Below are 26,271 nucleotides of genomic sequence, written 5' to 3'. Positions count from 1 at the left end.
AAATAGTGCTGTGAAGGAGGCATATGGCGTACTGGGCTTTATTGGTAGAGGAACTGAGTTCCGGAGTCCTGAGGTCATGTTGCAGTTGTATAAGACTCTGGTGCGGCCTTATCTGGAGTATTGTGTGCAGTTTTGGTCGCCATACTATATAGGAAGGATGTGGAGGCACTGGAACGGGTGCAGAGAAGGTTTACCAGGATGTTGCCTGGCATGGTAGGAAGATCGTATGAGGAAAGGCTGAGGCACTTGGGGCTGTTCTCATTGGAGAAAAGAAGGCTTAGGGGCGATTTGATAGAGGTGTACAAGATGATTAGGGGTTTAGATAGGGTTGACAGTGAGAACCTTTTTCCGCATATGGAGTCAGCTGTTACTAGGGGACACAGCTTTAAAATTAAGGGGAGGTTGGTACAGGACAGATGTTAGGGGTAGATTCTTTACTCAGCGGGTTGAGTGTTCATGGAATGCCCTGCCAGTATCAGTGGTGGACTCTCCCTCTTTATGGTCATTCAAGTGGGCATTGGATAAGCATATGGAGGTTACTGGGCTAGTGTAGGTTAGGTAGGCTTCGGCCGGCGCAACATCGAGGGCTGAAGGGCCTGTACTGCGCAGTATTTTCTATGTTCTATGTATGTTAAATGTTAGGCTGAGGATCACCAATAACAGATAGACAATCTAACCACTACCCTTTGGCATTCAATGGTGTTACCATCACTCAATCCCCTACTATCGACACCCTTTTTTTGGGGGGGATGGGATTATCATTGAGCAGAGACTCAACTGGATTCACCACAAACAGTGGCTACAAGAGCAGGTTAGAGGCTAGGAATACTGTAACGAGTAACACATCTTCCGACTGTCCAAAGTCTGACCACCATCTACAAGGCAAAATCATGGAATGCTCCCCATCTGCCTGGATGAGTGCAGCTCCAACAATACTCAAGAAGCTTGACATTATCCAGGACAAAGCAACCCCACTTACTGATACCACCTCTACAAGTATCCCCTCCCTCCACCAGTGACACTCAGTAGCAGCAGTATGTATTATCTACAATATGCATGGCAGAAATTCACCAAAGATCCTCAGACAGCACCTTCTGAACCTATGATCACTTCCATCTAGAAGGACAAGGGCAGCAGATATATGGGAACATCACAACCTGCAAGATCCCCATCTAGCCCACTATCTTGACTTGGAAATATATAGTCATTCCTTCAAGGTCGCTGGGTCAAAATCCCGGAATTCCCTCCCTCACAGCATCGTGGGTCAACCCACAGGAGGTGGACTGCAATGGTTGAAGGTGGCAGCTCACCACCACCTTCGCAAGGGCAGCTAGGGATGGGCAGTAAATGCTGACCAGCCAGCAGCGCCCACAGCTCACAAATGAATTTTTAAAAGTGAATTATTTACCTCCCATAGATCTCTGTAGAGAATTCCAAAGGTTCAGTTCCCTGAGATTGAAGAAAGCACATGCTCTGACGTCAATAATCATGAAGTGCTTCGAGGTGCTGGTCATGGCCCACATCAACTCCAGTCTCCCACCCTGCTTTGATCGCCTGCAATTTGCCTATTGACGTAACAGGTCCATAGCGGATGATGCATCCCTAGCCCTGTACTCATCCCTGGAACATCTGGGCAACAAAGACACCCACATCAGACTCCTGCTCACTGACCACAGCTCCAACTTTAACACGATTATCCCCTCCAAACTTATCTAAATGTCTATGACCTTGGACTCAGCTCTGCCTTCTGCAAATGGATCCTCAACTTTCTGACCTATAGACCGCAATCATTGAAGATAGACAACTGTACATGCTCCACAACAACACTGGAGCCCCCCATGGATGTGTCCTCAGCCCTCTACTGTACTCCTATACACCCATGACTGTCGTCGCCAAATTCCGAATGAACGCCATCTACAAGTTCGCTGACGATACCACTGTAGTAGGACAAACAGGCCAAAATAGAGAAGAGAGATAGACAGCTTGGTGACATGGTGCAATGAGAACAACCTCTCTCAACATCAGGAAAACTGAAGAACTGACTTCAGGAAGGAGAACGCGCGCCCATCTACATCAACGGAACTGAGGTTGAGGGGATGAAGTTCCTCAGATTGATGATAACTGACAACTTGTCCTGGACTTCCCACGTAGATGCAGCAGTCAAGGCGGCACACCACCACCTCTTCTCCCTCAGACTGCTCTGGGAATTTGGCATGCCCACAAGGACCCTCACCAACTTCTACAGATGCACCACTGAAAGCACACTGTCCGGGTGCATAACAGGTATGGTAACTGCTCTGCCCAGGACCTTAAGAAACTACACAAGGTGATGGTGCACAGCCCAGACGCCAAATCACAGAAGCCAAACTTCCATCCATGAACTCATTTAAGATACAGAATCTTGAATGCATGCACCAGCAGGTTCAGGAACAGCTTTGTCCTGACTGATGACTGGACTCTCTAGCCTCAAATAATGCTGATCTTGCTAACACTGAACTCACCAAGCACACAACCTGTACAATGTAACCTGTATATCTCTAAGTCTTTTCAATTTGTACATCCTTGCTTACTATGATCTGCCTGTACGGCTTGTAAAAAAAGATTTATTGGCCCTTGTACCTTCAGTTTCCTTTGTTTAGATTTAATACCCGAGTTTCAGCATGCATAATTTCACTTCCAAGTTTAACGTAAATCCTTATTACATTATGGTCACTATTTCCCAAAGACTCCTTTAAAGTAAGGTTATTAATTAGCCTTTGCACATTACACTTTACTAAATCTAAAACAGCTCAATTGCCCCGGTTAATTCTTCAATGCACTGCTCCAGAAAAGCATCTTGTACGTAGTTCAGGAATTCATTCTCCACAGCATGGTGAGTGTTGATTAGGCTTACCCAGTCTATCTGTAAATTGAAGTCACCATCCATTATTACATGACCCGTGTTACATGCACCTTTAATTTCTTGATTAAGACACGTCCACATTACCACTATTGTTTGGCAGTCTATAAACATTTACCAGCAATATTTGCTGTTGCTTGCAGTTTTGTTGCTCCGCACAAACTGATTTTACACACCGATGACATCCCTTAAGGGTGTTATCCCATTCTATTGTTTTCCTATCCTTCCCAGATGACAATCATCCTTGAATATGCGAATCCCAATCTTGGTCAACAAATAAAATGCATATCATACATTAGCTTCAAACAGGTTTCAAATTTTGAAGTTGTGAAGTATAATATACAGGTACTGCATAAGAGAAATAAGATGTTTGAATTATAAGAGAATTAAAAAAACTGGGGTAACTTCCATGAGAAATGAGAGAATTAAGATTTTAAAATTAAAAAAAACTGATGGATGCAAATACTGGTTAATTAAGTACAACCACACAACCAAAACAATATAAGGAGGCTTTTTTGTTTAAAAACTTAAGGTTTACTGAGATACGAAATGCACCAGAAACCATGGCAGTTGTTTGTTAGACAGTTGCCATTATAAATTTAGACATTAACTCACAATTACAATATTTAAACAAGATAAATAAATTTCAAAACCAGAATTGAACTAATCTATGCATCAGAATTGTCCACCGGCACAGTGAGTTCCCCCTAAAGACTTGATCTTAATTGGTTATGCACACTCAGGAAGTTGAACATCTGAAAAAGTGCATATAGACACTCTTCATTTCAACTTACTTTGCACAAAAGTTGTTCTAATGATTTATAATGGCACAATGGCTCAGTGGTTAGCACTGCTGTCTCACTGCACCAGGGACCCGGGATCAATTCCGGACTCGGGCAACTGTCTGTGTGGAGTTTGCACATTCTCCCCGTGTCTGCACGGGCTTCCTCCCACAGTCCAAAGACGTGCCGGTCAGGTGAATTGGCCATGCTAAATTGCCCATAGTGTTAGGTGCATTAGTCAGAGCTAAACGTAGCAAAATGAGCCTGGGTGGGTTACTCTTGGACTTGGTGGGCCGAAGGGCCTGTTTCCACGATATAGGGAATCTAATCTAATCTAATAACCATTGGTCTGTGACAAAGTTAATTTAGTTCATCATTTGAGTAACTTGAAATTTCCTTCAAAAACCTCTCAATTCACGCAAGTGCACTCAATAAGACACCTGACATTCATTCAACTATGCAATTTGAAAACTTTTAAACGTCTCCCTCAATTTCTCTGACATCCCCGTCCCCTTCTACACTTTGATCTTTGCCACTCTACTGTTTTCTTCCTCCACAGACCCAATGATCACATTCCCACTTCCCCAAGACCAACATGTTGTTCTTCAGCCCCAGTGATCGGCAAAATTTATTCCACTCTGTCAAAGTTGCAAGTCTCTGCTTCTCCTTTTCCTGTAATGTTGCTCATCACTTTATTGTGATTTTATCTACAGCTACATTACTCTGACCATTTTTACCCCTTCTTTTCTCCACCATCTCAGAGCCAGTGATAATCAATGTAGTTCAATAAGTGTCCTAATTAATCAAATAATTTTCCAGCATTCAATTAAACTTGTCTTGACATTACCTCCTTTCTCAGTACTTTCTTTCGTAAATATCTATGAGCCCTGTCTGTGGTTACCCTTACTGGACAAAGTGAACAATGGAAACAAAATTAGTAACATTTACCAAATCACATCATACATTAAAAAAAATGGTATGGCCCAAGCAATCAACTAGGAGAACAATTATCCTGCAATATTTTCTAATACGTTTCATATTCATGTTATTTGTGACTTCATGCATTATACACTCAATCTTTATTCCAAATCAAGTCCAAGACTTTGAGACTTTTAACAATTCTTTTTTGCACTCATTCATTGGGATGTGGGCATCATTCATTAGAACAGCATTTACTGCCCACTCCTAATTGCCCACTGGACAGTTAAGAATCAACTACGCTACTATGGATTTCAAGTCACATGCAAGCTAGACCAGGTAAGGACATCTCAAAGGGCATTAGATGAAACAGATAGGTTTTCTCATCGATCAACAAATCGCTTCGTGGTTATCATTAGATTCCTAACCCCAGATTTAAACTGAATTCAAATTCTACCATCTGTGATGGCAGGATATGAACTTGGTTCCTCAGAACATTACAAGGATTTCTTGATTGATTGTCTAGCGATAAATACCACTAGGCCATTGCCATTTTCAAGGAACCAAACTTTGTGACTGCAGAAACAATCTAAATATTAAGCTATTTCTAGTTTGTCATTATGCTACATTGTTGAAAATCAAATAATTAAAGCAGTTACTACATTGCTGAGCTCTTAACAACAACATTTCCTTTTACAACAACAAACCTGTTCAAGGTCTACATCATCTGCCAACTTCATGTTCTTTGTGTGAATCTGTAGGATTTCCAGTCGACCTGTAGCATCAGGAATGCCAATATCCACTTCTCTGTCAAATCGGCCTGTAGGTCAAATAATCAAGTTATTACTCTGCATGAATACACATAGATATGCACTTTATTCGCATAAATGGAAGTTTCAACCTACCAAACCGTCTAAGGGCAGGATCAATGCTGTTTGGTCGATTTGTAGCTGCCATAACAATCACATGAGCCCGCTGTTTCAAACCATCCATCAAAGTGAGCAACTGTGACACAATACGACGTTCCACTTCGCCATGAGTCTACAACGGTAAGGAATTTGCAAAAAATGGATAAATAAACTATCCAACATCAGTTTGGGCCAGCCAGTAAACAATGGGCAAAGGGAACTTAAACTCATTCAATGGAAAGTTTGGTGACAGGACAAATAGCCTTACAAAAATTGATGTAATTGAGAGGCATGCAGCATGGATTTTAAAAACACTGCAAGGTAGGAAACAATGTTAGAATGAAAAGTAATCAGATTGGTGGGCGGTGATGGACTGTTCCTTCAAGGATCACAAGCTTTTGTCTGCAGCTTGGATTGGAGGATACAGGAAATGATAAAAAAAATTCAGAGTAATAAACTTCATGCAGTGATAGCAGCAAACCATCAGTGGAATCAGACTCTTACAGTATATTACAACAAGCAAAAGCATATTGTGCACAAAGCACAAGAAAAAGGAATATAGTTAGGATGGGAAACAAAATTGTTTGGCTCCAAGGAGGACTGACTATATTCCAATACTAAGAAAGTGATTCAACTTCAAAAGGGTTATTTTTTCTCGTGATATGTTAACTAGATAGAAGAAATCAACCTCATGCTAATCAGTATTCTTAATAACTCATACATATCCCTCAACCAACATCCATAAATAAGATTTCTTCAAGAGAACGAGAAACCTCATTTTTGGCCTGGCAATAAATGGGTGAGATCAAACAATCCAATTGGAGGCAGTTTAACAAATTTATTTGAGATTAAGGAAAACACAATACATGCTATATACAATACTTTCATTTGTAAAGTCAATGCGATAAAGTTACAACACTGGAGAAGAGCAGTAATATTACTCAAGGAATAAGGGACAGCAAATGTTATTTAAAAATGTCTTCAATAGAAAATTTAAAACAATTCGAAGATGAAGATCGTGAATTTTCAGAAGACACTCAAACTGAAGCCATTCTGGGCATGGAGGAATCTCAGAGACTTATAAAATTCTAACAGAACTAGATAGGGTAGATGCAGGGAGGATGTTCCCAATTGTGGAGGTGTCCAGAACCAGGGGTCACAATCTGAGGATTTGGGTGGACCATTTAGGATGGAGACGAGGAGATATTTCTGCACCCAAAGAGTGGTGAGCCCGTGGAATTTGTTACCACAGGAATTGTTGATGCCAAAACTTTGAAGGTATTCAAGAGGTGGCTAGATATAGCACTTGGGGCGAACTGGATCAAAAGGTTATGGGGAGAAAGCAGGATTAGGCTATTGAGTTCGATGATCAGCCATAAAGGTGATGAATGGCCTCCTCCTGCTCCTATGTTTAATGATAAAATATTTAAGAGATATAGTTGATTACATTTAGAACATACCTTCTCTCTCTTTGGAGCAATGGCATCCAATTCATCAATAAAAATTATTGCAGGAGCATTTTTCTCAGCCTCTTCAAATGCTTTTCTCAGATTGCTCTCAGATTCTCCTGCAAGTTTGCTCATTATCTCAGGTCCTATTAAAAAAATCTTTGTAGTTATCATATATTTAAAACAAACATTTAACATTTTCTTCATCAACAGTGAAACTGTACAATGACGACTAGCTACTAAATGGTATTCTGCATGATTGTTAGAGGCTCTTTTTGCACTGCAAACACTAACTTCCGAAAATACTACCCAAGGGTTAAGCTTCAAGTGTAAATACACAATATCAAATTTCAAGAATTTATTCAAGCAAACAAATAATTGAACACCATTGGTATCTTCACAACTGCATTTTTAAAACAGAGATCACTAGTGAGTGATAGGAGGATACATTGCTAATCACTCTAAATACCCCTTTAAAGCAAACAACAAATCTGGATCACATCTTTCCCATGTTGCAATCAAATACAGTTGATTCTGATGTAACACGACAGTTCCATTCTCATGCGATCTCACGTTATAGGAAAATCGCACAATAACCACACCATTTAAACTAATTGGGACCAGAATCACATTATAGCCAATACAGGTAAGGAAAGTTTGCGTTCTACAAATAACAATCTAATTTCTTCAATCACGTTAAAGACAATTCATGTAGAAGAAACACGCATTATAGCAGAACTGGCTGAATGGAAATTAAGACTCCAATCAATAGGAAAGCCTAAAACAAAAACAGAAGTTGATGGAAAAGCTCAGCAGGTCTGGCAGCATCTGAGGAAAGAAATCACAGTAATTTCAATAGTAAATGCGAGTAGGCCAATGGATGACAGAGGATTCTTAGCCAAATTTGATCTCATGTTCCACATCCACTTTCCCCCAATACTTGCAGCATAGAGTAGAAATTGAACTATTTTGATTTAGAGCAGAGCATTACAGAGCACTCAAGCTTCATGCCAGTGTCATAATTTCAAATATGCTCAAGAATTTAGTCAGCTTTTGAATTCGACAGAATTAAGTGGACTGTCTCCAACACTGGAAGAAAGTGAGGACTGCAGATCAGAGCTGAAAAATGTGTTGCTGGAAAAGCGCAGGTGGTCAGGCAGCAAAGGAGCGGGAGAATGGACATTTCGGGCATAAGCCCTTCTTCAGGAATGTCGATTCTCCTGCTCCTTTGATGCTGCCTGACCTGCTGTGCTTTTCCAGCAACACATTTTTCAGCTCTTGTCTCCAACACTGACTCCTTCAAAGTTCACTGGGTCCAACACATTACTCTGCTGATTACAAAAGTTTGGTAACTGCGTCAAATGCACAATGATACTATCCACAAAACCTGAAATAATTCCTCCTGAGGAAGAACACTTGATAAAATCTTGTCAGACAAAGGTTGCAGTGGGAAGTCTGAAGGTAGCTGTCACAATTGCGGTCAAGTCCATACAGATTCCACCAACGTGCAGTAAGATATTATGAGATCATTAAAGCTCCATTAATTATACCACATAATATTTTACTAAATAGCTACAGCTGAACAAACTGATTGAAGGCACTACTAAATCGTTAGATAAAAATAGCCAGGCTGCTACCATACACTTCATAAGAACGTTGCTACAAATGCAGGAAAATATGAAGGCAATTTTTGAGATTGGCGAGTTAAAAATTTACATTTCCAGTCACTGGTGACAATCTCACCGATGCAGAAATAAAACTGGAGTAGATATCAAATACCTACTCAACACAAAGGCAGAGTTTAAAAAGTTCAAAAAAGTTTTAAAGTTTAAAAATATTGTAAACAACGTAGCAGTTGATATAAAAATGAGAATACTAATTGGAAACTGCGGGATGGAGAGACAAAGAGGAGGATCGATACAACGCAATATGAAAAACAAGACTACAAAATTAAATCTCAAATAATACATTTGTTTCTTACCACCTTGCCTCTGAATATCACTCCTGAAGTGCACATAACACGCATTTAATAAAATCTTCGACTACTCTTCAGTTTCAGTTGTGTTTCAGATATAATCAATCATTAATTCCTAGCTGACTTATCATTCTTTCTAAGGAAACTTCATGCAAGTTTACACTCAGCAAAACAATATTGCATTACACAAAGCACTATGCTTCATCAAGTTTAAACCAATTGACTCCCAACTTCATAACATTGGCACATATACCTGATAACAAGTACATGCAAGCAAACAATTTCTATCATCTAGAATCTAGGCATCATTTTGAGTCCAAGGACATAGCATTTTATCCCTTCAACACAGATCAATATTTATGATTTTAACCTGAACAGAAAATCGTACCTTACCATTTATAAGGAAGAAAAACGCGCCAGTTTCATTTGCAACAGCACGTGCTATCAGAGTCTTGCCAGTACCAGGGGGGCCATACAACAGGATACCACGTGGTGGCTATTGGGGGGGAGAAAAAGGAGGAGAGAGAGGGAGAAAAAGAGAGAGAACAGAAACATGAGAAAACTAATATTTATTCTTTATAAATGAATGCCATGTGCAGTGTCTATCCTTGATTAAAATAATTTGCCCCTTTAACTAGGGACAAATAAAATGCTGCCTCTTCTATCTATTATTCGGATATGGATAAGACTAACAACATTCTGGGGTTACACATGACCAGAAATTGAACTGCACCAGCCATATAAATACCGTGGTTACAAGGGCAGGTCAGAGGCCAAGAGTCCCACAACACACAACTCACCTGTACCTCACCCCCAGAAAACCTGTGCATCATCTGCAAGGCACAGATCAGGAATGTGATGTAATACTACCCACATGTCTGGATGAACAAAGCTGCAACAATGTTGAAATAACTTTATACCACCCAGGACAAAGAAGCCCACTTGACTGGCATCACATCCACACTTAATCCCACTACTGCTAACAATGAGTAGCGCAGTACATATCATCGACAAGACACACGGCAGACATTCAAAGTTGCTCAGATAGCACCTCCCAAATCCGCAATCCCTACCATCTATGTTGGTAAGGGCTAAGAAAAGCCAGGAGTGGACATGAGAAGTTGTTGGCAGATAGCATCAAGGAAAACCATAAGGCCTTCTATAGGTGTATCAGGAATAAAAGAATGACTAGAGTAAGATTCGGACCAATCAAAGTCAGCAGTGAGAAGTTGTGTGTGGAATCTGAGGAAATAGGGGAAATGCTTAATGAATACTTTTCATCAGTATTCACATTGGAAAAGGGTAATGTTAGTGAGAATACAGAGATACAGGTTACAAGATCAGATGGAACTGAGGTTGACAAAGAGGGGATTTTAGCAATTTTGGAAGATCTGAAAATAGAAAAACCCCTGAATAGAATGGAATTTATCCTAGGATTCTCAAGGAAGTCAGGGAGGAGACTGCAGAGCCTTTGGCTTCGGTTTTTATGTCATCGGTTTTTATGTCATCATTGTCGACAGGGGTAGTGCCAGAAAATGGGAGGATAGCAAATGTTGTTCCCTTGTTTAAGGAGGGGAGTCAAGACAACCTGGTAATTACAGGCCAGCGAGCTTTACTTTGGTTGTGGGTAAGGTGTTAGAAAAGGTTATAAGAGGTAGGATTTATTATTATCTGAAAAGTAATAATTTGATTAGGGATAATCAACAGTTTTGTGAAGGGTAGGTTGTGCCTCACTAACTTTATTGAGTTCTTCAAGGTGACAAAACAGGTGGATGAAGTTGGAACGGTTGATGTGGTGCATATGGACTTCAGTAAGAGGTTTGATAAGGTTGAAGGTGATTTAGTGGTTTGGATCAGAAATTGGCTAGCTGAAAGAAGATAGGGACAGTGGTTGATGGGAAATGTTCATCCTGAAACTCAGTTACCAGTGGTGTGCTGCAAGGATCTGTTTTGGGGCCACTGCTGTTTGTCACTTTTATAAATGAGCTGGATGTGGGCGGAGAAAAAGGAGTAAGTTTGCAGACGACACTAAAGTAGGCAGACTCGTTGATAGTGCCAAAGGATGTTGTGGGTTACAGAAGGACATAGATAAGATGCAGAGCTGAGCTGAGAAGTGGCAAAGAAGTTTAATGTGGAAAAGGTAGAATAGGAGGTAGTTCACTTTGAAAGAAATAACAGGAATGCAGAGTACTGGGCTAATGGTAAAACCCTTGGCAGTATAGATGAACAGAGAGAGGTGTGTCTAGATGCACAAATCCCTGAAAGTTGCCACCAGGTTGATAGGGTTATGAAGATGACATATGGTGTGTTAGCATTTATGAGTAGTGGGATTAAGTTTCCGAGCCACGAGATCATGCTTCACCTGTACAAGACACTGGTAAGGCCGCACCTGGAGTATTGTTTACAGTTCTGGTCACCGCATTATAGGAAGGATGTGGAAGCTTTCTAAAGTGTCCAGGGGAGATTTCAGAGAACACTGTGTAGTATGGATGAAAGGTCTTATGAGGAAAGGCTGAGGGAACAGAGGTTGTTTTCATTGTTGAGGAGATGGTTGAGAGGTGACTTAATTGAGACGTATAAGATAGTCGAGGGTTAGATAGGGTGAACAGTGAGAGCCTTTTTCCTCAGATGGTGAAGGCTAACACGAAGGGACGTAGCTTTAAATTGATGTGTGATAGATTTAGGACAGACACAAGTGTAGTTTCTTCACTCAGAGTAGTAGTGGCGTGGAATGGCTTGCCTGCAACAGTAGTAGACACGCCAACATGAAGGGCATTTAAATAGACATTGGACATACATATAAATAATAATGGAACTGTGTAGGTTAGATGGACATCAAATTAATTTCACAGGTCGGCACAACATTGAGGGCTGAAGGGCCTGTACTGCATTGTAACGTTCTGTGTTCTATGTGGTGGAATCATGGTGTTTGGAAGTGCTGTAAAAGGAGCCTTGGTGAATTTCTGCATTTTGTGAATAGTACACGGTCATAGATACTACCAAGCTTTTAAAATAGTGCTCAGCTGTACCCATCCAGGGAAACAAAAAACATTTCATAATACTACTGACTTGAGGCTTAAAAGTGATGGCGGGGCTGGTATTTGAATCTGGCACAGACTGATGGAATCAAGATCTCAATTGTCAAATATCAGGGTTTAAACTCAGCACATAATTACACAAAGGTGTGGGCACATCAGATGATTTCTGAGGGTCACTAAGCACTAAATGAAGACAAATAAATTATAGCCCAAGAGAAAACTAGCCAGAAATTTAAAAACAGATAGCAAGAGTTTCTACAGGTAGCTGAAAAGGAAAAGTGGAAGTCAAGTGGCTGTTGGTTCTCGAGAGAGAGAATGGTGGATTCCAAGTAGATAATGAAATAATAGCAGTTGTAATGAATAAATATTTTGCTTGTGTCTTCATTAGAAGAACATAAAAACATTCCAGTAATAGTTGTAAATCAGAAGGTTGAAGGAACAGAGGAACTTGGCAAAACTATAATTATTAGGCAAGAGGTACTGAGCAAACTGATGGAGTCCTGGGTTAAATCCTTGGATCCTGAGGTTCATCCTTTGGTCTTAAAATAGGTCACTAATGAGATGCGTTAGTATTCATTTTTCAACGTTCTGGAAAGTCTCCATCTGACTGGAAAGTAGCGATATAACCCCTCCATTCAGGAAGGCAGAAAACAAGAAACTAAATGCCAGTTAACTTGAAGTATTCACGGCTGAGGTAGACAGATTTTTATTTCGTGAGAGAATCAAGGGTTATGGGGATAAGGAAGGAAAGTGGTGTGGAGGTTAATCAGAGCAGCCAGTATCTCACTGAATGGCAGAGCAAATTCAATGGGCTGGATCGTCTAGCTTTCCTCCAATATCTTAAATCTGTCATTGGAAGATATTAGAATTGATTATCAAGGAGCTTCCAACTGGGGACTTGGAAAAACTCAAGGAAATTGGAAAGAGCCAGCATGATTTTGTGAAAGGGAAATCAATATTTTTGATTTAACCAAGTTATTAGCAGAATTTGATGGACTAACAATTTTTGACATAGCACAAAGTAGGAGCTCACTCTGTACTGGATAACATATTAGCATGGATGGAAGACTAGGGGCTGGAAACTGAATCAGTTGTCAGTTCAAAATTTCATATTGACAGATTTCTGCTCACCAGAAAGATGTATTAAGGGATGGGGGAAAAGATAGAAATAGATTACGGATCAGCAGTTATTTCATTGAGTCTAGTTCAGACAGGAGTTGAACGATTTATCCTATTCCTATGTTAGAACTAATAGCACGAGAAACGCTTCAGTATTGTTATCAAACAAGCATAAAATCAGGAAATACTGCAGAAATTCAGCAGATATCAAGCATCTGTGGAGAGAGAGAAAAACAGGTTTAACATTTCTCCAGCATCTTTCTGCTTTTATTTCAGATTTCTAGTATCCAGTGTTTTGTTGCGTCAAAAAGGTACATTGTTCTGACACGTGCAGCAGTTGAAAAACATCCAAAGACTCATTTTGGTAAGGCAAACCAGAGCAGGACTTAAACAGACAATGGTAGGACTCTGAGGAGTGTTGCTAAACAAAGAGACCAAGGATGCAGGTACATAGTTCCTTCAAAGTAGAGTTGCAGGTAGACAGGGTGATGAAGGCAGCATTTGGCACACTTACCTTTATTGGTCAGTGCATTGAGTTTAGGAGTCTGAACATCACGTTGTGGCTATACAGACCACTTTCAGAATACAACATTCAGTTTTGGTCTCCCTGTTTTGGAAAATTTGTTAAACTTGAGTGGGGTTCAGAAAAGATTTACAAGGATGTCACCAGGATTGGACAGTTTGAGGTAGATTGAAAGCATGAATAGGCTGGGCGTTTTTCCCTGGAGTGTCAGAGGCTGACAGGTGACCATATAGAGCTTTATAACTTCATGCAGGGCATGGATAGGTGAATAACCAAGGTCTTATTCCCTAAGGTAGGGGAGTTCAAAAACAGAGCATTGGTTTAAGGGGAAAGATTTAAAAGGGACCTGTGGACATTTTCACACAGATGATGTGTATGGAACGAGCTGCCAGGGGTAGAGATGGCAAGTACAATTACAATATGGATGGGTACATGAATAGGAAAGATTTAAAAGGATATTGACCAAATACTGTCAAATGGGACCAGATCAGTTTAGAATGTCTGCTCAGGGCAGAAGAGTTGGACCAAAGGGTCTGTTTCTGTGCTGTATAACTCTGACTCTATCATTTTATCCCTAAAGGGGTTTGTAGTAATCTTGCTACATTAGTAACCCAGAGGTCCAGGCTAATGTTGTGGGGACATGGATCCATATCTCACCTTGGCACCTTGTGAAATTTAAATTAGTAATGCTGGAACTCAAAACTACTCTCAGTAACGGTAACGCTGGAAATAGCGCCGATTGTCGTAAAAACCCACTTGTCTCAGGCAATCATGGATGGGCGATGAATGTTGGGATTTAACAGCAACGCCAGTGAAAGTATATATTTAAAAGATTCTGAACAAGATAACTTTCAATAAAGCAGTGGTTCAAATCAAATTGTACCTGGGAATGCCTGGTGATTGACAGAAAATGACTGGTGAATAGCTCCTCAGGAGTTATGATGTGTCATGCTGTTCTACCTTGGTGTGTACATCAATCTATAATTCCATCTCTTGATGTAACATTCCCCAATAACAGCCACATTTGCTCACTTACTTTTGCTTGTTATTGAATGGTAAATCGAATTTTCAAAAGCTAAGAGAACATATTATTAAAAGTGACTTCAGGTATTTCATGAATCGTGGAGGAAAACAAAATAACCTTTCCTGTCCTTCAGAACTGTAGTCCAGTGGGAGTCACAGCAAACAATGTAGGACACAGAATTTTGGAAACATGACCTGGAATAAAGCCCAGGTCCCTGGTGCTGTGAGGCAATGTTAACCACTGTGCCCCCTCATGTTTATGCTGCATAACTAAATCAACCAAATGTAAAATTAAACATAATTTGAGACCTAGTTTAGTGCCTTCAAAGTATTGGAAAAGAATTGACTTAAACATTTATGGTGGTTCAAGGGATAGCATATCATTCATTATCATAGAAATGAGTACAATATTGCCTTGACCTGATCATTCTCACTTGCTATACTTAAAAGAACCACTGTTCAAGATGTTGGTCAGGCCACGTTTAGAATGCTGCATTCAATTCTAGTAATCCTGCCATAGGAAGAATGTTATTAAACTGGAAAAGGTACAAAAAAATTAGAAGGATGTTACTGGGACAAGAAGATTTGAGTTATCAGGAAAGACTGGATAGTCTGGGACATTTTTTAACCTGGAGGTAGGAGGCTGGGTGGTAGATAAGGCAAGTAAGTCAAAGCCTTTTTCCCAAGATAGGGGCCTGCAAAACTAAAAGGCATAGGTTTAAGGTGACAGAGAAGAGAAAAAAAAAAAGAGACCAGAGGGACAACATTTTCCACACAGAGGATGGCACAAAGGAAGTGGTAGAAGAGAGCACAATTACAGCATTTAAAAGACATTTGGACAGATAAATGGATAGGAAAGGTTTAGTAGGTATATAGGCCAAACACAGTCAAATGGGACTCATTCAGTTCAGGAAATCTGGTCAGCATAGACAAGTTGGGCTTAAGTATACAGAAACATGACTTTAAATTATCAACATTTTGCAGGCAGGGTTCCACAAGAGTAGGTGCTGCGCCCTCAATTTTCTTTTAAAACAATCGACAATGATTCAGATGATGAAATGGGGGCTGAAAGGATGAAATTTGCAGATGAAACAAAATTAGGTAGGACACGGTTATGCAAATGACATAACAAGGATTTGGACACACAACTAGGTTACTGAGTTGGAAAAAGTCTTGTAGATGGAGTGGCTAAAATGTGAAGTTGTTCACATTGGAAAGAAAATAAAAGATATGGTATTATTAAATGGAAGATGATTGCAGATTGGATTTGTAGAGGAATCTAGGTTTGGTCCACAAGTCAGAAAAAGAATACAGATACAGCAGGTTTTTAAAAAGTGGCTATTGGAATTCTATCTTTTACTAGAAAGGGATTGAACACAAATATGAAGATGCTACGATTGTAAGGCTCAGTGAGTCAACATCTCTTGTATTGCGCAGCTTTGGTTATTTACGGAGGGATATAATTGTCTTGCAGAAGGCTCAGAAAAGATTGATTTGAGGAAAGATAGTCAGTTTGGGCTTGATTTCATTGGAGTTTAGAAAATCAATGGTGACTTTCTTGAAGTTTAAAAAGAGATCCTCAATGGTCTTCTCAAAAGAGATGCGGAAGGCGTGTTTACTGTTGTGGGGCATTAAGAACAAGAGCACACTTGTAAAATTAAGGGTTGCTCTTTTCGGTAAGAATGACAGGAAATTTTTCCATAGTTATGTGACTTTGGAACTCTGTGCCTCAGAAGGTGAAAGCAGCAGGATAATTGAATAATTGCAAGGCAAAGATAGATAATTTTCATTGTGGGCAAGTGGGAATCAAAGATTTCAGTCGAGGATGTGGAATTCATAACAAAAAAATCAGCCATAATCTAACTAAATTGCAGAACAAATCTTAGAGGGCTAAATGGGCCACTTATGCTGCAATCTCATACTGCTCCATCTCAGTTGCATGCTCCAAATATTTAAATTTGGATTCTTGCATTTGTCCAGATGAGTGCAAAATGCAGAGTTTCAGCAACATGCCTATCTTTTCAGTAATACCGAATTCAATGTATTTAACAAAATGTAAACTTTTGAAAATTTCTTTTAAAAGGAGTTTTAATGTACCATCAAATAAAGGAAATTAAAGAAGAATAATGTTGATTCTCTTACCTTGACACCAATCGCTTTGAAAAGGGCAGGATGACGGAGAGGCAGTTCCACCATCTCTTTGATCTGAGCAAGCTGTTTTCTGCATCCACCAATATCATCATAACCAACTTCATTTAAAGATTCTTCCTCATCCTTCAAGTGGAAAAGAAATAAAACAATTTAATTGCCTTTAATCATTGGTGGAAGTGGTGGCATTATGCCTGGATGAGAAAGCCAGAACCCAATCTATACTTCTGGGCTCACTGGTAAGAATCTCACCACTGCAGATGATGAAATCGGAATTCAATAAAAAGCTGGAATAAAAAATTGCTAGTCTAATGATTACATAACCATGTTGTGAAAAGCTATCTGGTTCACTAATGGCCTTTAGGGGAGGAAATTTTCTGCTCTTACCTGGTCTGGCCGACATGTGACCCAAGGCCCACAGAAAGTGGCACATTCTAAACTGCATCTCTGGTTAATTAGAGATGGACAACAAATTTTGGGCCAGCAATGCCCACATCCCTTGAACAAATTTTAAAAAAACACAAAAGCTACATATCCTCGAGGGTACAAACGGAATAATTAGCTGTTCTCTGCATACCCTGAAATAATTTTGAAGCTTTCAATGTAATATTTTTGAGTCTTACGACATAATTATAGTCATCTGAAATAAAACAAAACATTTCTGAATATTTCAGAACATTTAACTATGAAAAATATGCGTTATCACTGCTGTGCAATAAAGACATCCTTCTGCAGTCTTCTCCCTATATACCAAGATCAGACAACCAGACAGAAAATATATATTGTCTACAAAGAATTATTAATTCAATCCTTTTTCCTTTCAACTTTCCTTTGGTAAATGAGTAATTAAAAAAAAAGAAAGGATTCCCAATGTAAAATGAAGTTTAAATTAAAATCTATAAAATGATTTACCTCCATACCTTTTAATGAGGAAAGATGGCTAGTCTAGGCTCGTTTTTACTGGAGTTAGAAGCAGTTGCGTTGAGAACACCTTTTTGTGTTTCAACATGAAGTGTTTCACTCCTGACATTTAGAGATCAGTTTACTGAAAATTTAGATTTATCTATAATTACTAAAGGCATTTTATTCTCTCGTCTAAGAACTGTTGCTCACAATGACATTGAGAGAGGGAATACCATGAGGATACTTCCTTTTGTGGTGGAGTGTACAACTAGGGGATACAGTGGAAGAATAAAGGATTTTCCTTTAAAATGGAAGGAATTTTTTTAAAATATATAAATCACAGAGGGTTGTTCATCTATGAAATTCTCCTCTCCAGAAATCAGACGAGATCGAGTCATTAAATTAATGCCTTATTTCTTGTCTATTCATAGATCTATCAAGATGCTTCTTAAACATTGGCACTATATCCAGCTCCATCACCTCTCCTGCATTCCAGGCACTTACCACCATCTTCAAAAAAAAACTTGCACCTCACATCTCTTTTAAACTTATGCCCTTTCATCTAAACGTATGCCCACTAGTAACCAACATTTGGATTGGGAAAAAGACTCCAACCGTCCATTCTATCCATGCCTCTCAATTTTGTAAACTATTTTGGTACCGTTTCCAACGTTTCCACTTCTTTCTGGTAATGTGGTGACAAATTGTATATAGCATTCCAAATCTGGCTGAACTGAAGTTCTACACAGCTGCAACATAACTCGCCAATGTTTACACCTTATGCCCTGACCGAAGACAACAAGAACACGAAATGACTTCTTGACCATCTTACCAGCTTCTGTTGTCACTTTCAGGCAATCTCTATGCCTAGATCCCTCTAAATTTTGATGCTAATAAGGGTTCTGCCATTTAGTATTACTTTTCTCCTGCATTAGATCTTCCATAATGCATCACCTCACATGTGCCCGGATAAAACTCCATCTGCCATTTTTCCACACGAGTCTCCAGCTTATCTATATCCTGCTGTATCCTCTGGCTATCCTCCTCACTTCCACAGATCCCCCAATCTGTGTGTCATCTGCAAACATACCAATCAGGCAATCTACATTCTCTTCCAAATCACTTATATATTACACAAACAACAGGGTCCTAGCACTGATCACCACAGAACACCACTGGTCACAGATCTCCAGTCACAAATGCACCATTCTTCTGTCTTCTGTGATTAAGCCAGTTCTGTATCCATCTTACCAGTTTACCGTGGATTCCATGTGACTTCATCTTTTGTATCAGAGTTGAGAGTGTGGTGCTGGAAAAGCACAACACGTCAGGCAGCATTCAAGGAGGAGAATCAATGTTTTAGGCATAAGCCCTGCATCAAGAATCATTCCTGATGATTACGCCCAAAACTTCGATTCTCCTGCTCCTGCATCTGCAGTCCTCACTTTCACCCACCATTTGTATCAGCCTGCTATATCAGTCAAAAGCCTTGCCAAAGTCCATGCAAACATCTGCCTGCCATCAATCACCTTTATCACTTCCTTAAAAATAAACTTTCACTTTTGAGATACACAACACTGCCCACACAAATCCATGCTACCTATCGCTAATAAGTCTACTTTTTAAAATTCATTTGTGGGACATGGGCATTGCTCGCCGGACAGCAATTACTGCCAGTCCCTAGTTGCCCTTGAGGTGGTGGTGAGCGGTCTTCTTAAATTGCTGCAGTCCACCTGCTTTGTTTCACCCCAAATGTGAGCAAATTCTATCCCCAAGAATCTCCTTCAATAATGTCCCTACCACTAAAGCAAAGCTCATCAGCCTGTAATTTCCCGATTTTTTCCTTGTTGGTTTTCTTAAACAAAGGAACAAATTGGCTCGTCTCCAGTTTTTTGAGATGCCTTCTGTGACTAAAGGGGATACAAAAATTTCGTACGAGTCACCAGCAATTTCCTCACTTGCCTTAGTCAGCATTCCGAGGCAGATTCTCTACTTAATGCTTTTCAAAACAGCCAAAACATCCTCCTTTCTTATATTTTTATGCCCTAGAATATCAACATACCACTCTTGTTACTCACATTGTGCTTCTCCTAAGTGAATACATAAAGTATTCATTTTGGTCCTCATCCACTTCCTTTGGCTTCACGCATAAAATCCCTCCTTTGTCCTTGAGTGGACCTAACCTTTCCCTCACTATCCTCTTACTCCTTATACATGTATAAAACACATTGGCAAACAGGATAAAGAAAAATCCCAAAGACATTTCGTGGCACCTTTTAGCTCTCCTGATTCTTTATTTGAGTTCTTTTCTGCAATCTTTATATTCTTCAAGAGCTCAGTCTTCAGTTTCCTCAGGGCGAAAGTGAGGACTGCAGATGCTGGAGATCAGAGTCAAGATAGAGATGACGACCGGGGGGGGGGGGGCTGCAGTGAAATAAGGACTGATGAAGGGCTCCTGCTCAAAACGATTTTCCTGCTCCTCGGACACTGCCTGGCCTGCTGTGCTTTTCCAGCACCACTCTAATCTTCAGCTTCCTCAACCTTATGAAAGCCTCCTTTCTTTTTGACTAAGCTCTCAACTTTTGTGAACCAAAGTTCTCCGAATTTTGCCATCCTGCTCTTGCACATTCACAGGAACACACTGATCGTGAACTTTAATCAACTGGTCTTTAAAAGATTGACATTCTGGATGTGGATTTACCTTCAAACAGCTACCTTCAATCTACATTCTCCAATTCCTGCCTAATGTTGTGATAGTTAGCCTTCCCCAAGGACTACTCTTATCCTTAAAACTTAGAATTACGATCACTGTTCCTGAAATGCTCTGTCACTTATATGTCAATCACCTGGCTGGGCTCATTCCCCAATACCAGGTCAAGTACACCATCGAGTTCTAGTCAGAGTTGGATTATTTACAGTGTTTTAACAAACCATGTTGGACACAAGTAACAAATTTCCCGCCCATCCAAGCTCTTGGCACTAAGCGAGTCCCAGTCAATACTAGGGAAATTAAAAATGACCCACAACAATCCTGTATTTTTTACATTTTTCTCTAATTAATTATCACCTCGTCCATGATGGAGCAGACTCAAAAGCCTGAACACCCTATTCTTGCTCACAATCATATTTCTTATGGTCAATCCCACACATAGTTAACAGTACCTCTCGTTTGATGGGTTCACCCTCACAGTGAATGACTGTGTCTGGAGCAACTATACAGTATGGGCTTGGATCAGTTTCCACCACTTTGAATTCCACAGCCCGCATTCCACCACGGACCAGGAAGATATCACCTTGAAGATAAATAACAAATTAGTTAAACGTATTTGCAAAAATCAACAGAACATTGAGAAAAGTGAAAAGGTTTTGGAATTGTTTTCTCAGTAATTCTCATCTGGCTATCACAAAGTCAAAAGGAACTATTAAGTACAACAGGCAAGACAAATTACTCAGAAAATTAAAAGTTTCAAATATACTTTCAAGGTCAAACTGCAAGTTCACCTTTCCTGATTGGTCGATAAGCCTCCAGGAAATATGGTTTGAGATAAACTTCAAATAAATTTCCAGTAATGCCCTCAACTGTGTCATCAATGGGTAGTACATGGATCCGTTTGCCATACTTTACATCTGGGCATGGTTGAATGCTGAAGAAAAAACAGAACACACTTGAAATTTGAAAAATCACAGTGAATTGTGCTTCACCCTTCACAGAAGAATAACCCTTATCTTACACAGGATGACATACATTTTACTGTAAAGAAATAGGCTATTCAGTTTAATCAGTACATGCCACAGTTTTTGCTCCATTTGTATTACTACTTTTTATCATTACCACCTATTCCTTTCTTCCTCAAATGTTTGCCCAGATTCCCTTAAATCATTCAAACTATTCACTTTGCCCTGTGGTAGTTAGCTCTACATTCTTAACACAACGTCAAGAACCTTTTTTCTGAATATGCAATTGGATTTCTTGATGACTATATTATATCAAAGGCCTCTAGCTATGCTCTTGCACACCAGCGCAGACATTATCTCTTTATCCATTTTACAAAAATCTTTCATCAGGTTAAACACCCTGAGGTCACCCCTTCAGCCTTCTTTATTCAAGCCAATTTAATCTTCTCAGTTAAAATTATCCAGTCAACATTATTGTAAATCTTCTCTATATCTTCATTACTGTTATTGTATCTTTATTACAAGAAACAAGAGTGGCATGCAATACCCAGCTGAGATCGAACTACTGTTTCATAGAATTAACCATAACTTCTTTGCATAATATAGTGTGTTTTGGCTAATCAAGAAAAGCATCCCATATGCCTTCTTATCCACCTTCAGGGATCGGTGAACATATTGTTTCATTCTTCGAAATATGCCTTGATTTATTACATATCACCATGCACTGTCAACATTCCCCAAATGCATTACCTTATATTTTCTAGACTGAACCTCATCTTCCACTGCTCTGATAATCTGACCAGATGCCAATGCTACCTTCCTGCAATCTACATCTGTCTTCTTTGACCAGAGTCAATTTTGGTACTGTCTCCAAACTTTTTAATCATACCCTCTACATTTCAAGTCCAAATTATTAATATGTATTATAAAAGGCTATGGACCTGGTACTGAGGGCAGTAGAAACACAAAGGAAACGGGATTCTTGACACATTGACCATTATCCTTTACTTTCTGCCCATAGAGTAAATTTTCAACCAACTTGCCACTTTGGTAGTATTGGTTTTTATTTTCAAGACTTGTATGCCATCAAAAGTTAAAATTCATATAAATCTCAAATGTACTACTTCCATCAACCTTTGTTGTTACCTTTTCAAAACAATTATTTTAATCAGACACAACTTTCTTAACAACTCAATACTGTCTTTGATTAAAGGTTTTGCCTACATGATCGTTTATCCTGTGTTAAACATTTTTCCAAAAATATTCCAATCAGAATTATGCTGTACAACATTAGCTGTGCTATAGACCACTGTAACCTCACCAGCAGCCGGACATTGAATGTTGTTATCCGGAGGCACTTGTCTTCAACAGCCAAGTATACACTTCATCCACACACACGGATTTATCCACTTCTAAAGTGTTCAAACCCTCAATACTTACTATCACTACATGAATTTAAGCTGCTATGTCACACAGCTCCTGATTGAAATGTCTGTGGTGTCCCTTTCTTTTATGTAAGGAAAGTAGAACTAGATACCGAGGAACCTCAATTATCTGGCATTCAATTAACTGAACAAAATACTTCCCAGCCATGTCTTTTGGATAATAGAGGTTCCTGTATACAGCTTCTGTGCATAGGTTATTTTTAATATCCTTTTTAGGACCCAGATTATCTTTAGTTATCGCCTTGTTTTCTTTATATTTTCTGTATTGAAAAAAATTGTTTTCCTCAATTTTTGAGCAACATATACTAACGTTCATTCTTTGCTTTCCTAATTCTCTTTATAATTTTATTTTTCACACTTACACCAGGTTTTCAGTAGTAAATAATCTTCATTATGTCATGAACTTCTTTTTTATTATTTCACCGCCTTTGCATCCATTTAAGCCCAGAGATCTGTGGATTAGTTGGTCCTGTCCTTTTATGAAACGTACTGCACTAAACTCTCACTTTCTACTTTACATGCCTCCCATTAACCTGACATTGATTTACCTTCAAATAGTTATTGCCAATTCAATTCAGCTACATGACATTTCAACTTAACTTGGGAAAATCTAATTTTGCTAAGAACTTTCATTTCTGGTCTAATATGTCCTTTCCAAAAAAAATGCTTACCTCACAATGTCACCCAATCTCACTCTCAGGTTGTTGCGCACAACCCTGTTCATGCGAACCTTCTCATCAGAACACGTATCATCTGATAGAACAATACAAACGGTTTCTCGTCTCTTCTTTCCTTTCAGCAATACTGTATCACCTCTGAAAAGCTGCAGTTCATCCATCTTTGCCTGTTGAATTATGATAGATTTAAGCTCAATAAATTGGAGACAATCACAAGAAGTGTATACCTTTACCAGATAGCCATGCATTATTCAAGGTGAATACAATATGATCCTGTTGCAACTTAAATTGTACTACAAGGACAAAATGGGAAGCAAGGATTTGCAGAATATTCTAAGAATTCCACCCCCAAAAATAATTTCTTTAAAATCAGTCCCTAAAAAGTTGTTTTAGATTTTAGAAAAGGGATTGGGAAAATCCATTTTTAAATATTCACTTTTTTAACATGGCTACTGATAAGAAACTGATTTATGAAATTGACACTTTGCTTTTGATTTGTAAGGCAAAACTTGTTTGCAGTGTAGCACACACAGCTGAATTTCATGAAACAAATTCTGGATTTGTTTTTATCTCCAAAGTGGAAGACTCCAGAGGGTGCATACCTTTTTATAGCAAAAAGGTACAACTCTTTGCAACATCAAGTGCCTGTAATTGTCTAGAGCTACATGCACGAACTGGCCAAATGACAACTGCAAATCCCCCAAGATGATCAACAAATTTTGCTATCAAGCATAAAAACGTTTAGAACTTGGATAATGTACAGATATTGTTTCGACAGAGGATAAGCATCCCAAGGACTGGTTGGATCAAACACAGTTTTGTGTTTTACAACTTGATAAATGGAGTCTTTTCAACTAATAGATACAGTCCCCATAAACTCTAATCTTGGATTTCTCAGACAAGCATAACATTCCAACTGAAAATAGTAATGGCAGTTCAAATGCAGAAAATGATACTGACGCAAATTGGTGTTTTGATGTTTTTGAAAGTTGTTATCAAATCTTATCAAGTCAGAAGTAGGGTGTTGAGTAAATAATTCAAGGGCCAAACGATTTTCAAAGTACATGTGTGGCATAATTGATACAATTTTTGGAAAGTAATGCATCAGCTGATGACTTTCAATTTTTGAATACTTACTTTAACTTCATAGAACAAAATAAAGTCAGCCATTTGACTTGCCAACTCTCTGCAAAAACAACTCAGCCAACCTCATTCTCTGCCTTTCACTGTAAATTACAATTGTTTTCTTCTCAGAATTCTCATGTTTCAGACCCAGGGTGTCAAACAGTATTTCATAACCTAACTGATTTAAAATGAAGAACTGAAGGCAACCAATGTCCTTTGCTCTGAACTCTTGCAAAAAAAAAAATGGAGAAATTTCTCCTTATATACTTTGTCCTGATCCTTCATGACATTGGGAGAGATTTGTCAGAGGTGCTCAATCTTCTGAGGAAGACAACCCTAATTTCCCAAATCGAACCCCATGACTGAAGCCACCCATCCATAGACTGATTGAGAGTTTACATTTCTGCTTGGCATATTTCTAGCCTACAGAAAATGTCTTATAGCTTCAGTTATAATTTTTAAGAAAATAAAATTTGAAATTTTCATGTGAATCAGCAACAGAACTGAGCATGCAGAAGTACATGTCAGGCAAATCATGTAACCAGATGTCATTATTGCAATTCCAGCAAGCTTCAGATCAAAGAATTTTAAACATGTGAAATTACTTTACAATCTAATTTGTTTCCATTTAAATAACAGCTGCAGCACAATTTCTGAACAGCTTTTAAAAAATAAGAACTGTTTCAATAATCACTTGGAAGAAAGTGAACTTTCCACTTGTAGATATTTAACAGAGCTATTGAAACAAAAAAGTGAAATATTTGACACCATTACAGTAAGTTCACTCCTTCGTGTAGAATATTTTATGTATTTGGGAGTGGGTGAGACAGACAGTCATGCATCACTTGTCAGTATCAATCAGGATAGAGCATTTCACACCATGTTTTCTTTGGCAGCTTTTCATTCATATGCACAGTCACTGAAACAGCGCTTCTTGAAAATGTTTACACATTTCTAATTGTTGTGGTTCTGTTCGCCGAGCTGGGAATTTGTGTTGCAGACGTTTCGTCCCCTGTCGAGGTGACATCCTCAGTGCTTGGGAGCTTCCTGTGAAGCGCTTCTGTGATCTTTCGCCCGGCATTTGTAGTGGTTTGAATCTGCCGCATCCGGTTGTCAGTTCCAGCTGTCTGTTGCAGTGGTCGGTATATTGGGTCCAGGTCGATGTGCTTATTGACTAATTCTGTGGATGAGTGCCATGCCTCTAGGAATTCCCTGGCTGTTCTCTGTTTGGCTTGTCCTATAATAGTAGTGTTGTCCCAGTCGAATTCATGTTGCTTGTCATCTGAGCGTGTGGTCTACTAAGGATAGCTGGTCATGTCGTTTCGTGGCTAGTTGGTGTTCATGGATGCGGATCGTTAGCTGTCTTCCTGTTTGCCCTATGTAGTATTTTGTGCAGTCATTGCATGTGATTTTGTACACTACATTGGTTTTGCTCATGCTGGGTATCGGGTCCATTCTGGGTGAGTTGCTGTCGGAGAGTGGCTGTTGGTTTGTGTGCTGTTATGAGTCCTACTGGTCGCAGTAGTCTGGCTGTCAGTTCAGAAATGCTCCTGATGCGTGGTAGTGTGGCTAGTCCTTTGGGTTATGGCATGTCCTCATTCCGTTGTCTTTCCCTTAGGCATCTGTTGATGTAATTGCGTGGGTATCCGTATTGGTGAATACATT

General features: G+C 39.3%; 1 protein-coding gene across 1 annotated transcript in view; it reads right to left on the bottom strand.

The window, feature by feature from the left end:
• Window positions 1-26,271, bottom strand: part of vcp (valosin containing protein) — a 72,719-nt gene that overhangs the window by 31,438 nt on the left and 15,010 nt on the right. Inside the window, exons 3-10 of the mRNA XM_072571714.1 lie at window positions 23,476-23,648; window positions 21,186-21,328; window positions 20,847-20,977; window positions 16,776-16,907; window positions 9,324-9,426; window positions 6,968-7,101; window positions 5,505-5,640; window positions 5,307-5,419 (exon numbers count right to left, since the gene is read on the bottom strand). Coding sequence (XP_072427815.1) covers window positions 5,307-5,419; window positions 5,505-5,640; window positions 6,968-7,101; window positions 9,324-9,426; window positions 16,776-16,907; window positions 20,847-20,977; window positions 21,186-21,328; window positions 23,476-23,648 — 1,065 coding nt within the window. The remainder of the gene's footprint in view (window positions 1-5,306; window positions 5,420-5,504; window positions 5,641-6,967; window positions 7,102-9,323; window positions 9,427-16,775; window positions 16,908-20,846; window positions 20,978-21,185; window positions 21,329-23,475; window positions 23,649-26,271) is intronic.

The sequence above is a fragment of the Chiloscyllium punctatum genome, chromosome 1, assembly GCF_047496795.1.
Source record: "Chiloscyllium punctatum isolate Juve2018m chromosome 1, sChiPun1.3, whole genome shotgun sequence".
Taxonomy (NCBI): Eukaryota; Metazoa; Chordata; class Chondrichthyes; order Orectolobiformes; family Hemiscylliidae; genus Chiloscyllium; species Chiloscyllium punctatum.
Note: the sequence above shows the minus strand (reverse complement) of the source record. Positions and strands in the feature narration are given on the sequence as shown.